This window comes from Microtus ochrogaster, chromosome 22 (genome assembly GCF_000317375.1).
Source record: "Microtus ochrogaster isolate Prairie Vole_2 chromosome 22, MicOch1.0, whole genome shotgun sequence".
NCBI lineage: Eukaryota > Metazoa > Chordata > Mammalia > Rodentia > Cricetidae > Microtus > Microtus ochrogaster.
Window position 1 is genome coordinate 2,514,276 of NC_022023.1, and position 12,563 is coordinate 2,526,838.

General features: G+C 42.5%; 1 protein-coding gene across 1 annotated transcript in view; it reads right to left on the minus strand.

The window, feature by feature from the left end:
* Rsf1 (remodeling and spacing factor 1) overlaps window positions 1-12,563 on the minus strand; it is a 102,488-nt gene that overhangs the window by 37,667 nt on the left and 52,258 nt on the right. Inside the window, exons 3-4 of the mRNA XM_013350117.2 lie at window positions 8,885-8,977; window positions 5,979-6,184 (exon numbers count right to left, since the gene is read on the minus strand). Of these exons, the coding sequence (XP_013205571.1) occupies window positions 5,979-6,184; window positions 8,885-8,977 (299 nt within the window). The remainder of the gene's footprint in view (window positions 1-5,978; window positions 6,185-8,884; window positions 8,978-12,563) is intronic.

Below are 12,563 nucleotides of genomic sequence, written 5' to 3' on the forward strand. Positions count from 1 at the left end.
ATCTTCTCCACCACCATTGCCAATGTCACGGTGGTTCACAGTTTATTTCATCAGGGGCCAATGAATGAATAACTGGAAATTCAGTGTTGATGTTTAAAAAATTGTTATCTATTTCTTCCAGCTTACTATAAGAGCCTCACACTGTTTCCTGCTTGATTTGTCACGTGTAAGAAGGAAGCTCTGATGGAGAGGAGCTGGAGCAGAATCCGTGGTTAAGAGCACTGGCTGCTCTTCCGGGGACCCAACACACCCACACGATGGCTCACATGTAACTCTAGTTCCAGGAAATTTGATGCTTCCTTTTGGCTTCTTTTCACACCAGGCACAATGTGGTGCACAGACATATACGCAGGCAAAACACATCATACGCATGAGATAATTTTTTTTTTTTTTTTGGTTTTTTCGAGACAGGGTTTCTCTGTAGCTTTGGAGCCTGTCCTGGAACTCCCTTGGTAGACCAGGCTGGCCTCGAACTCACAGAGATCCGCCTGCCTCTGCCTCCCGAGTGCTGGGATTAAAGGCGTGCGCACCACCGCCCGGCCGCATGAGATAATTTGAGCACTTTTTCAAGGTATTTTCCTTGATAAGCAGAATCCCCATGCTGAGCATCACCACCACTCCATACCGCTGGAGAGCAGAACCTGCACCGAGCCAGCACAAGGATGTCTTTAATTGCTGTGTTCCACGTGCTGTAACAGCATGGAAGTTATACAAAGTCTCTTCCTTCATTACTTCTTGGCGACAGAGTCTAATGGATCCAGGTTGGCCTTAAACTCTATAAAGCCCAGGATATCCCTGAACTTCTAATCTTTCTGCCTCTATCTTTAAAGTGCTAGAATTTAAGGCATGGGTCATCATGCCCTGAGTTTGGCCAGGCAGTAGTGGCACATACTTTTAATCCCAGCACTTGGGAGGCTGAGGTAAGCAGCTGTCTGCGAGGTCGAGGCCAGCCTGGTCTACAGAGCAAATTCCAGGACAGCCAAAGAGAAACCCTGTTGAGAGAGGGAGACAGAGACAGAGAGAGGGAAAAGAAGAGAAAAAAGGAAGGAAGGAAGGAAGGAAGGAAGGAAGGAAGGAAGGAAGGAAGGAAGGAAGGAAAGAAAGAGAAACCCCTTTTGAAGACATTCTGTACACTCACGATTCTGTTAGCTGCTGTTAATGTGGCTTAAAAAGAAAAGTCCTATTCTTCAGCTAAGGACGGAACTATGAAGTTCCATTTTAGAGGACAGGGCATGGCAAGAGGGGTTTGTGGAGAATTTCAACTAGAACAAGCAGAATTGTCAATGAACACTAAAATTTTGTGGTCATCATCTAGTCCAGGTTTGTCATATGAGCCTGAGCTACTGTGAAGAAAATTCTTTTTAAAACAAATGAGAAGAGATGTCTGTAGTAACCCTTGCCTTTTGTTAGAACCAGAGTAGAGGGAACCCATAGCAGCTAGTACTGAGTCACACTCTGAGCATGCGCTACAGAAGCACAGACTGCCCAGCAGGGAGACTTGTCCCATGGAACAGCAACAGCAAGGCATGGGACAGGTCTGCCAAGAAACTCCGATAGCTCATGATCAGATCTTCAGTCAACTCAAACCTTCAGACACTAACTCTTAGTCTTTCCTTGTGTTTCTGTAGTCAGCCCGTCAACTCTCACCAGTCCTGACCTTCCCTTAGTTACGGGGTTGCACAGCACTAAGTGGCAGGGGCACTCTGAGGGATGGGCCCTTTCTACACGAGCAAGACCATCATTTCTCTGCTCTCTCCTGTAACTTCTCATCACCATTTCTTGGCACAGAGTTTTGGAAAGTCATCCTTATACTCTTGGGCCCTCTCATCCCAACGCCACAGTTTCTGGATGGTGCTGTACACCAACGCCCAGCTTCACAGCAACATAACCTTCGGCTGCTCACAGGGTATCTGGGGGCCTTTCAGGTTCAACGGTAATTTTAGATTCCACAAAAGAACTTCAAAACCAGTGAGCAAGCAGGGCGGTGGTGGCACACGCCTTTAATCCCAGCACTAGGGAGGCAGAGGCAGGCGGATCTCTGTGAGTTCGAGACCAGCCTGGTCTACAAGAGCTAGTTCCAGGACAGGCTCCAAAACCACAGAGAAACCCTGTCTTGAAAAAAAAAAAAACAAACCAGTGAGCAAGCCGGGAAATGGTGGCGCACGCCTTTAATCCCAGGAGGCAGAGGCAGGCAGATCTCTGTGAGTTTGAAACCAGCCTGGTCTACAAGAACTATTTCCGGGACAGGCTCCAAAGCTAGAGAAACTCTGTCTCGGAAAACAAAATAGATAGATAGATAGATAGATAGATAGATAGATAGATAGATAGATAGATAGATAGATAGATAAAAGGAAGGAAGGAAAAAAGAGAGACATCTTATTCTGCATCAATACTTTACATCTTTCAATTAATATTTTCCCTAATCAATTAGTGTTCTTCCCACAATGAGCTTATTGTGCTAAGTATTTTTCTCTTCAGGTTTGAGATCAGAGCTTAACTACATTCCAGGTATGACCAGGATCAAGAGTACACCTCACATTATTTTGTGAACCAATATATATTAATTATACATATTATGTGGTTAGTGCAGGTTGTTAGTGGTGGTTGAACTGAAGGCTTCACACCTGCTATGCAAGTAGCCTTCAGTAAACTATACCCCCAGTCACCCAGTAATACATTTTTAGGGAGAATGTGCTGGGTATCAAATCCAAGGCCTCCCGTGAGGTAGGCAAGCACTCTACTAATCAACCATTTGCCTAGACCAAGCAATCTCCTGTCTTGAGATAGGGACTCTGTCCAGAGCCCTAGGGGTCCTTCCACTCACTGTGTAAATCAGGCTGGTGTCAAACTCATAAAGATCTGCCTGTTTCTGCTGGGGTTAAAGGTGTGTGCTACACCACACGTGGCCAAAGTGGTAACTTTTTGAAAAAACTAAAATACACTTTCATATTTAATGTTCATAATATGCAAGACTTGGGAGACAAGACAGTTCACAACCTTTACCAACAGTAGCTCCAGCGAGTCACTAAGTTACAAGCTGGTTAAAACACCACGTCACAAGCATCTCATTGACATTAAGAATCTGAGGAAGCCAGGTAGTGGCAGTACATGCCTTTAATCCTAGCACTAGGGAGGCAAGGTAGGTAAATCTCTAAGAGTTCAAGGCCAGATGATCTACAGAGTGAGGTCCAGGACAGCCACGGCAACACAGAAAAACCCTGTCTGGAAAAAAACAAAAACTGAAGAAAACCAATGTTATCCAAAAGATACACTCTATACAACATATGAGACTTCACAGATGCAAAGAACCTAGCTAGGAATCCTAGCGAAGCTACTCACTGCCCTCATATTCTGAATTTTTTAGTATGGTGCCCACCAGGTCCGCCTAATGAAGTAAAGAAACCTATGTTCACCACGTGTTTAAACCTGGATTAGCAGACATCAGTAACTGCACTCAGTGTTTCTGAATGGTTCAAACATGTCTACATTTGTGTGGTCAGAGCTCCTGAACACAAGGATTAATAACACATGTGGGACTGGCGGCACATGCCTTCTTAATCTCATCACCCAGGAGGCGGCAGACAGTCCCAGTGAATTCAAGGCTAGCCAACATCAATTTCATTCATTCATAAAGGCTAAAAACAACCTGCTACAACTTCACTCAACAAATCCCTACAGTCAACACGAGAAAACTGCTCAGGGATTCTTCATGGGCGCTCCTTCTGTACACAGACTGTAGACACATTCTTCCATGTTTACCAGAAATACAGACTAACACATGAAAAGGTAATTTTGGTTTAGTTTTGGGTTTTGATGTTTTGGTTCTGTGTGATTTTCATATTCTTTTTCGAGACAAAGTCGTAGCCCAGGCTCGCTTTAAATATGCGGTGTAGCAAGGATAACTCTGAATTTCTGACCCTCCAGTTTCCACCTAGGCTAATAAGGAAGTGTCCCCCAGGACTGAATGCAAGACTGAGTATCTGAAGAAGCACTCAAGGAACTGCCACATCCCCAGCAGCTGGTCCTTGTTTTCTGAAGCCAGAAGCAACTAGAAATGAAGTTAGTTATGGCTGAAAAGGGGCGAGAAACACTACGAGAATTTTAACCATCTGCTGATAAGTACTTTTTTAACAAAGACACCAATGTCACGTCTGGGGTTAGGAAGTTGAAGGAAGAGCAAGGGTCTGTGGTCCACTGTGTGCAGCGCAAGTCTGAGGACCAGAGTTCAATCCCTAGAGAGAACGTTGTCCTCTGACCTCCACACGTAAGCTGTGGCACATGCGTGTGTCACACGCATACACATACAATAATAAAGAAATTTATTTTTAATGTGACATATTCTTTTTTTTTATAAAAGGGAAGAAAAGAGCAAATGTTCACCGAGCATGCAATATGGTCCCAGTGTAGTCTTTCATATAGTTCTCGTAACAGCTTGGAGGGAGGCAGCATTATCATAACATAAGGCTGGGAAGATGGTTCAGTGGGTAAAGTGCTCGCCAGGAAGAAATGAGGACCAGAGTTTTCACAGCCAGAATCCACAGAAATGCTTAGTGGGCATGGCATCCCAGAACCTGGAATCCCAGACTCAGGAAGCAGAGATAGGCGATCCCTGAAGCAAGCTGGCAAGCCATACTAGCCATACTGGAGAGCTCTGACTTCAACTGAGAGTCCAGCCTCAATGAACAAGGTGGACGGCAATTGAGGAAGATTCTCAATTAATGTGCACGGTGTGCTCACACACATACAACATACATGCACACCAATACACAGAAGCATATGCAAAAGTTAAATGAAGCACAGGAACATAACTGTTGGGAATATGCCTATATGTGGTATAAGATGGATCCATAAATACACATATTAACTAAAATAGCCACATCATGGACACACTGAACAGTGTGCATGAGAAATTGTTTTAACTGAACAGTAAACATGATTGCTTTTCTGTGCTGTATTTTTTTCTCTCCTTTTTTTCTCTTTTTTTGGATTTTCAAGACAAGGTTTTTCTGTCATTTTTGGTGCCTGTCCTGGAAGGCAGGCCTCAAACCTCAAACTCACAGAAATCTGCCTTCCTCTGCCTTCCGAGTGCTGGGATTAAAGGCGTGTGCCACCACCACCTGGCAATATATTTTTTGATATACAAAGCAGGAGAGAATATTTTTTCTGAGTATGCAACACTACTCTGGAGAAGAGTACACCTTGCAGCAGCACACATGAAGTCTACATGCAGAGAACAACCGTGAATGCATTATGTCTTAGGAGCTTGTCGCTTACTTTCGTTGAGGAACCTAGAAAAAAAGAACCGTGCAGTACCTGCTAATAACACCTGTGAATTCCCTCAATGCACACTTATTCTTTAGAATGAAAGCTGTACTTTACTAAGAAAATGAATGTTGTGAATGGATTAGTAATGACTAATGAAAACATGCTAAGAACAAAAACAGGGAAGGCTCACGTCCTCCAGCTCCTTACAGCCAGCAGTTAGGCATATATGAGCCAGTAACATTTCTAAAATTACTAATGTGGCTACTAGTGAAATATTGATAAATGATGAAACTGCAAGATAGAAAATTAAAAACACAAACATAATCTGCAAAGGTTCGACATCACTCACCTATTTAAAAAAACAAAAGACAAAACATTTCAAGATGTAAGATTTCAAATGAGAAATAAAAATGTAAGGCTATAGAACAAAAGCAAACACTTCAGAACTGCAAGAGAGAGACAGCAGATAAACTGTTCAGACTGAGATACTCAGAGAACTAAACAATGCTTTTCTTACATTCATAGCAAAGAATATTTTCTTCCATGCATATACTTTATTCATTAACATTCAGATTATAACATTTTGAGCAAAAGTATATGTCCTGATATGGAATGAGACGCTGTTTAAATTCATTTGTCAATTCTCCTTAAGAAGAAGACCGCTCTGGACTCAAAGATCACATTCCAATAGAAAAGAGGTAAAGATCCTGTACCTGACAATGCATTTCCAAGAAGAGCCATCTTGATCATCTTGTTCTTCTATGTACATTCTGACATTGTGGTCTTGATCCAACTGGTACCAGTACATGAGGCCATCTTTGTCCCGCCCAATTGGCTGGAGACGCATAGTTTCAGCATCCTCCTCATTAATTATGTTCTTGAATTTAAGATTGTCGTCAAACTGACACTCGCAGAGATACTGAAAAACATTTACACTGTGGCTTAAAATACCATACAAACACTTCTCCAACAAGCATCATGCACTTTCAGGAGTGGTCAGGGACACAGCAAGATCACACAGTTCATTTGTTCTTCACTACTCTTCCAATTTCTTATGTAGAATCTGCTTAAAATAATCAACATAATAGGCAAATTTGAACGTAACATTTTAATTTTACACAAGAATAGAGTTTTAACAATCACTTATATATAAATTATATTCCTAAAATGGTAAGTTTATGTGCACTAAAAGCTTCAATTATACCATTATATAACATTCTATTTAAATCTTAACTCATTTTTTCAAGAATTAATATTATTGGCAAATAAAAATCATACATATATGGTTTATAGACAATGCAGAATGATTTGTTCAAGCATACTTTGTGAGGAGAACTCTTATTTTCAGCTACGGAACTACAATCACTTTCCAGTATCACCTTCAACACTAATTGAGACTTTGTAAGTTCACCCCAAATCTCTCCAGTCTGACTGCTACTCCACTGACCAGGGCTCACCATGGGTGTATTCTGTGTTCTTTAAGGCTCTATGTCATAATGAGAACATGGTGTAATTTCTTCCTGAGCCTGGCTTACTAAATATAATAACCTCCTGATTTAAAAATGTTTTAAATTATATTTTGACTTATTTTCTGTAGGTGTGTAGGAAGGCACCCATGTGCCATGCTTGCATGTAGAGGTCAGAAGACAAGTGTGAACAGGTTCTCACCTTCCACCATGTGGGTCCCAGGATGGAGCTCACATCTTCAGACCTGAGCCACAGACCAGCACTTGTTTTCAGACTACAAAGCATCCCATTATGTTTATGTGCACCATGCATTTCATATCCACTAAGGTTCACCACTATTGTGATTACTGCTGCAGGTACATGAGAACACGAGTATGGGTTCAGCGCTGGCTTCATTCCCACAGGACTCACGCCCAGCAGGGGGGATGCTGAATCGCTGTGTCATTCCACTTAAACATTTCTGAGCAAACTCTCACACGTTTTGTTTCTAGGCAGTATTTTTTAAAATCCTAATTTTTTTCCCCTTTACTCTGAAGGCTGCAGGAGAAGGACTGCTTGAGGCTGAGAATTTAAGACAAATCTTTACAAAATAGTAATCCAGGTTCAGACAAACTTGGACACACCACAAATATAAGTGCTAAGTGGACAGGTGCTCAGAAGGTCTGCTCAATGCATCCTGTAGGCTTTTCAGTGAGCTAGAAGAGCAGTTAGCATTTCACAATACAGTGACAGCTATTCCTTCACCATGTCTTATCTCATACACATCTGGTGTGTATTAAGAATCACTTAGCCAGGCGATAGTGCTGCACCCGCCTTTAATTCTGGCACTCAGGAGGCAGAGGCAGGCGAATTTCTGAGTTTAAGGTCAGCCTGGTTTACGGAGTGAGTTCCAGGACAGGCAGAATTATACAGAAAAACCCTGTCTTGAAAAAACAAACAAGAAAAGGATCACAAACGAACAAAAAGAGAATTGCAAAAGCCCTTGAGGCCTCCTGAGCCGTGGAGAGGCAGTCACGAAGGTCACTCACTCTCTCCAGCAGCCGCGTCCCTCTACTGACCATGGCTTAGTAAGTGGGAAATAAAAAGAAACAGAAGAAAACTCAAGCGTGAAAGCAACCCTATGCTGAAGACTCAGATGACCCATTTTAACAATACTTTTGGTTACATGAAGGCTTTAACACAGTGGCATGCACTTAAGTTACCTGGAAAGCAACAAGTAATTAAAATTTTACTAATGATTAATTATTTGTTATTTTTATTATTATTATTGTTTGTTTACCACAGTCTGTACTATATAGTGATTGATGACGGTGACAACAACTGCTTCCCTATTCTGTTACTGTATCGCCAATCAGAAATAATTAAAACTGGATACACTGTAAAGACAGTCCTTAAAAATAGAAAAGACAAGAACTGACTTTTATGTGTGAGGTGTGCATGTGCACTCTTTGCAAGTGTGTGTGTGTGTGCGTGTTCCTACACATGGAAGCCAGTGGCTAATGTGAAGTTGGATTCTTAGACTTTTCTCCACTTTTTGCTGAGTCAGGGTGCCTGCCTGTGCTCCAGGCTTTGCGGGAGTACCATCTGTCCAGTTTGCCTCCCAAGGCTGGACTATAGGTAGGCTGATGCACCATCTGGCTTCTAAGTGGGTTCTGGGGATCTGAGTTCTGATCTCCATGCTTGTCAGGTAAGAACTTTATCTGCAAAGCTACCTCCCCAGCCCAGAATAGACACTGAAAATCAAGACTGTTCCTCTAAAAATAAAATGTCCACCCTACTGCCCACCTCCTGCCTTCTGTTAGGATATAAGAAATAGCCCAGGCTGGCCTCAAACTCAAGATCTTCCTGAATCAGCCTCCCAATTACTGAGATTACAATGTGTGCACTCACACTAAATTTCTTTTTCCTTCAAACTCTGTTGTTACCTGTGGTGATCCACTTATTTGTGGGTGCACTTGCAGACATGTGGGTGCGCATGTGAAGACAGAGTCACATCTCCTTCTGCCATGGGGTTCAAGGGATGCAAACTCAGGGGTGTCAGACTTGGTGGAAGTACGTTTACTCATTGAACTGTTTTGCTTTCTTTACTTTGTAATTTAGGGGTTAAAGTCTACTTTAAAAACATAACTACAACAGAAAACACATGCATTACCTTTAAGAGTGCTAGTTTGCACTCCACGCTCATCTCAAGATAGCCTTTCTTCTCCATCTCCCACGCCCAGGTACTGTTAAACTCTTGGCATATCTGTAAGAGAAAATGAATAGCTTAATACATGAAACAATTTTGGTTGCCATTTGTTATACTTTGATTTGGAATGCTCCCCAATAGCTCAGGTACTGAACGCTTATTAGTTGAGTAGGTGAGGGCTAGCTGTAGAAGCTGGTCACTCAAAGGCATACGGTCATCCCTGTTTCCCAGAGGATGAAAAAGACTGCTGCACCACACGCACCGACATGATGCTGTGTCTCACCACAGGCCCAGAGACAGTGGGGCCAAGAGATCGTGCACCAAAACTTCTGAAACCAAGAGCCAAAATAAATCTGTCTTTATTTAGGTTGGTTTTCCTAGCCATTTTGTCATAGGATCATCAAGTTGAATGGCAAGAAATACTGGTTGTCTTCTATGGTTATGTTGTATTCTTACTAATACACATATATAGAGGAAAGAGTTCAGAAATGACATGTCAATCCAATTCCAACCTATAATTCATACTGCTTAGAGTCACAGAAACATTTACTAATACTATGCCTATAATAACTAAGACAGAACCTGGTGCTGGAGAGATGGCTCAGTGCTTAGGAACTCTTACTCCTCTTGCAGAGGCCCCCATTTCAGTTCCCAGCACCCACATGGTGGCTCACAAACATCTATAACTCCAGTCCCAAAGGATCTGGTCCCCTCTTTCAATCTCAGAGGACACCAGGCACACACACTGTACACATACATATATGCAGGCAAAACACTCATATGTATAAAAAATAAATAAATCTAGCCGGGCGATGGTGGCGCACGACTTTAATCCCAGCACTCGGGAGGCAGAGGCAGGCGGATCTCTGTGAGACCAGCCTGGTCTACAGAGCTAGTTCCAGGACAGGCTCCAAAGCCACAGAGAAACCCTGTCTCGAAAAAAACCAATAAATAAATAAATAAATAAATAAATAAATAAATCTAAAAAGCAGCAACAATAACTTGAAAAAAATAATCTCTGCTGTATTCTACCGTATTCAACAACTTTAAGTGTATTTTACGGGTATTTTTCCACATGAGAATAGTTATTTGATCATCTCTCTAAAGGCTGAATTTCTGTTAAGGCAAGAGTAGCAGTCCGTTTATCTCTAACACTAGAAGAAAGTTCACAACCAAGTCAGACTCTATAACTACAGTTAACAGAGCCTCTCTTCAAACCGATAACCAGTGCAAACACCGCTGCTAGGCATTTGACAGACTTGACCTTGGGAGGGTCAGGATTCTTTTCCCACATAATTGAGAGCCACATAAGGAACAGAAGAGGTGACACGGACACATTCCACTCGACAGTCAGTGCGGTCTGGGTGTAAGGTCATGTGTTGGGAGCAGTGAGACCCCAGATCCTGAATTTCTTGTAATCCCCTGATCTGAGTGAGTGCCTACAGCTGCTCTGAGCACGAGACCTTCAGAAGTTCCTGATGGCAGGAGAGTGGTTTCTGGTGGCTTTGGCTGGGGTGTGGCTATCTCTATATAATCTGCCCCTGAACACAATAAAGGGGGCATTCTTGGGGAATTCAAGAATGACCCGCTTCGCTGTCTCTCTGTGTGTGTGTATGTATTTTAACCTACAGCCCCCTTGCCCGAAGCTTGTGAACTGGGTGCCAGCACACAGAGCACGGGGGGGGGGGGGGGGGGGGGGGGGGCGCAGTCACGCACGTGATCTGCACAGAGGTTCAGGAGAGCCTTCACGACACAGAGACACCTGGTCTCACACAACACAGCTAGTGAAGTAAACTGTCTGCAATCATCACAGGAGAATTCTTGGTTTAGATTCATTCCTTAGAAGCTAGGAGAGATTCCTCTGAAGAATTCCAAGAGTGTGACTTCTCTGACCAAGTGGTTTTTATCCGGTCATTTGTTTTTAGCAATAAGAGGAGACTAAGAATCATAATGATCATAATCCTTTTTGTTTGGTTTGGTTTGTTTTTCGAGATAGGGTTTTTCTGTGTAGCCCTGGCTGTCCTGGAACTCACTCTGTAGACCAGGCTAGCCTTGAACTCAGACAATGCCTGCCTCTGCCTCCCAAGTGCTCGACACCACACACAGCAATAGTATTGCTCTTAGGGACTGTTAAGTGGACATAAAACAATTATGCAATTTATCGTTTTTACTGTTGTTTTATTTTTTGCAAATTAGGAAACAAATAGTAAAAACAAAGCTCTGAGCAATAGAACTAATAAGATGAGAAATTATTCTGGAGCCAGGGCATTGGCTAAAACAGAGAGAAACATACAAACAGACAACAGAAAAAGCTTTAGTAGCCCTCTTAATCCAGGAAGAAGCTTAGGATGGACATCCTAGAAGGGTTACCCTTTCCCAGCCTTCCCTGGTGCCATCATTTACTAACTGGAAAAAAAAAAAAAACCAAACAAACAAAACAGAAACAACAACAAACCAGGAGGTCAATGTAGGAAAACACTGTGATAAGAACTATATAGAAAATGGCGAAAGCTTCACAAAAAGGATAAATTCTCCACTTCCTGGTATGCCACAACCCTGACAGAGCTGTTCTGTATATATAGATGTGTCTATATTAATGTATCAAAGTAAACAAAAGCCTGACAGATGCTGTCAAAGGAAACGCACAGGCGACACAGGGCCTGGACAGGTGTCACTCCAGCTCCCAGTACTAACAGTGCTGATGTTTAAGGCAGGGCTAGACGGATGGCGAGCTTCTCAAACACTAATAATGAGTTACCTAGTACACTACTTAGTAACTCTAAGAATTTAAATAGAAAAAGTAAAACATGGAAGAACGAGCACTGTTGTTCCCAAGAGTTAATAGGTAGAAACAACCCAAATATCAACAGAAGAACCGAAAACAAAAGACTGGTCCACATAATGGAAATTTACAGAGCCATGACAAGGATGGAATATAGCTGGGGATGTGATTCAGCTGTGCAGAGTGGGAAGGCCTTAGACCTAGCCCCACTGCCCACCCCACAAAGAAAAAGAAAGGAGAAAAAAAAGCAAAACAGCAACAACAAAAATAAAGAAATGATATACATATGGCTGCCAGGATGAATCTGGAAAAAAGGCTAATGCAAGAAACCACACCAAAGGGTACCTACAAGAAGATTCTATCGATTCCCATGTATACAGAATGTCTAAAGCACTGAAACTCAAATTCAGAGACAGAAAACAGGTTAGCAGTTGGTAGGTGTGATGATCAAGGCTGTCAGCTTGACAGACTTTCCATCATCAGGACATGCATGTTATCCCAGTTGTAAACAGGTGGGAGGACCACCCACTGCAGAAGGTACCATTCCCTAGCAGGGATCCCAGCCCAGATAAATGCGGAAGGAGACCTGAGCCTAGAATGCCATCTCTGACTGGATACCATGGGAAGAGCGGATTCCAGCTCCTGCTGCCCGACTTCAGCAGCAGGACAAACTCCTTCTCTGTAAGCTGCTTGTCAGAAGCTGCACAGCAGGAGAAAACCAACTCAGATACCAAGGGAGACGGGAACTAGACAATCGGAGCAGGACCTAGTAGTACAATGTTTTAAAATTAAGATAGGTTGCGAACTCCTTGTAAATACATACACAACAGCAAAAACACTGTCTAATTTATTTTAATTTTT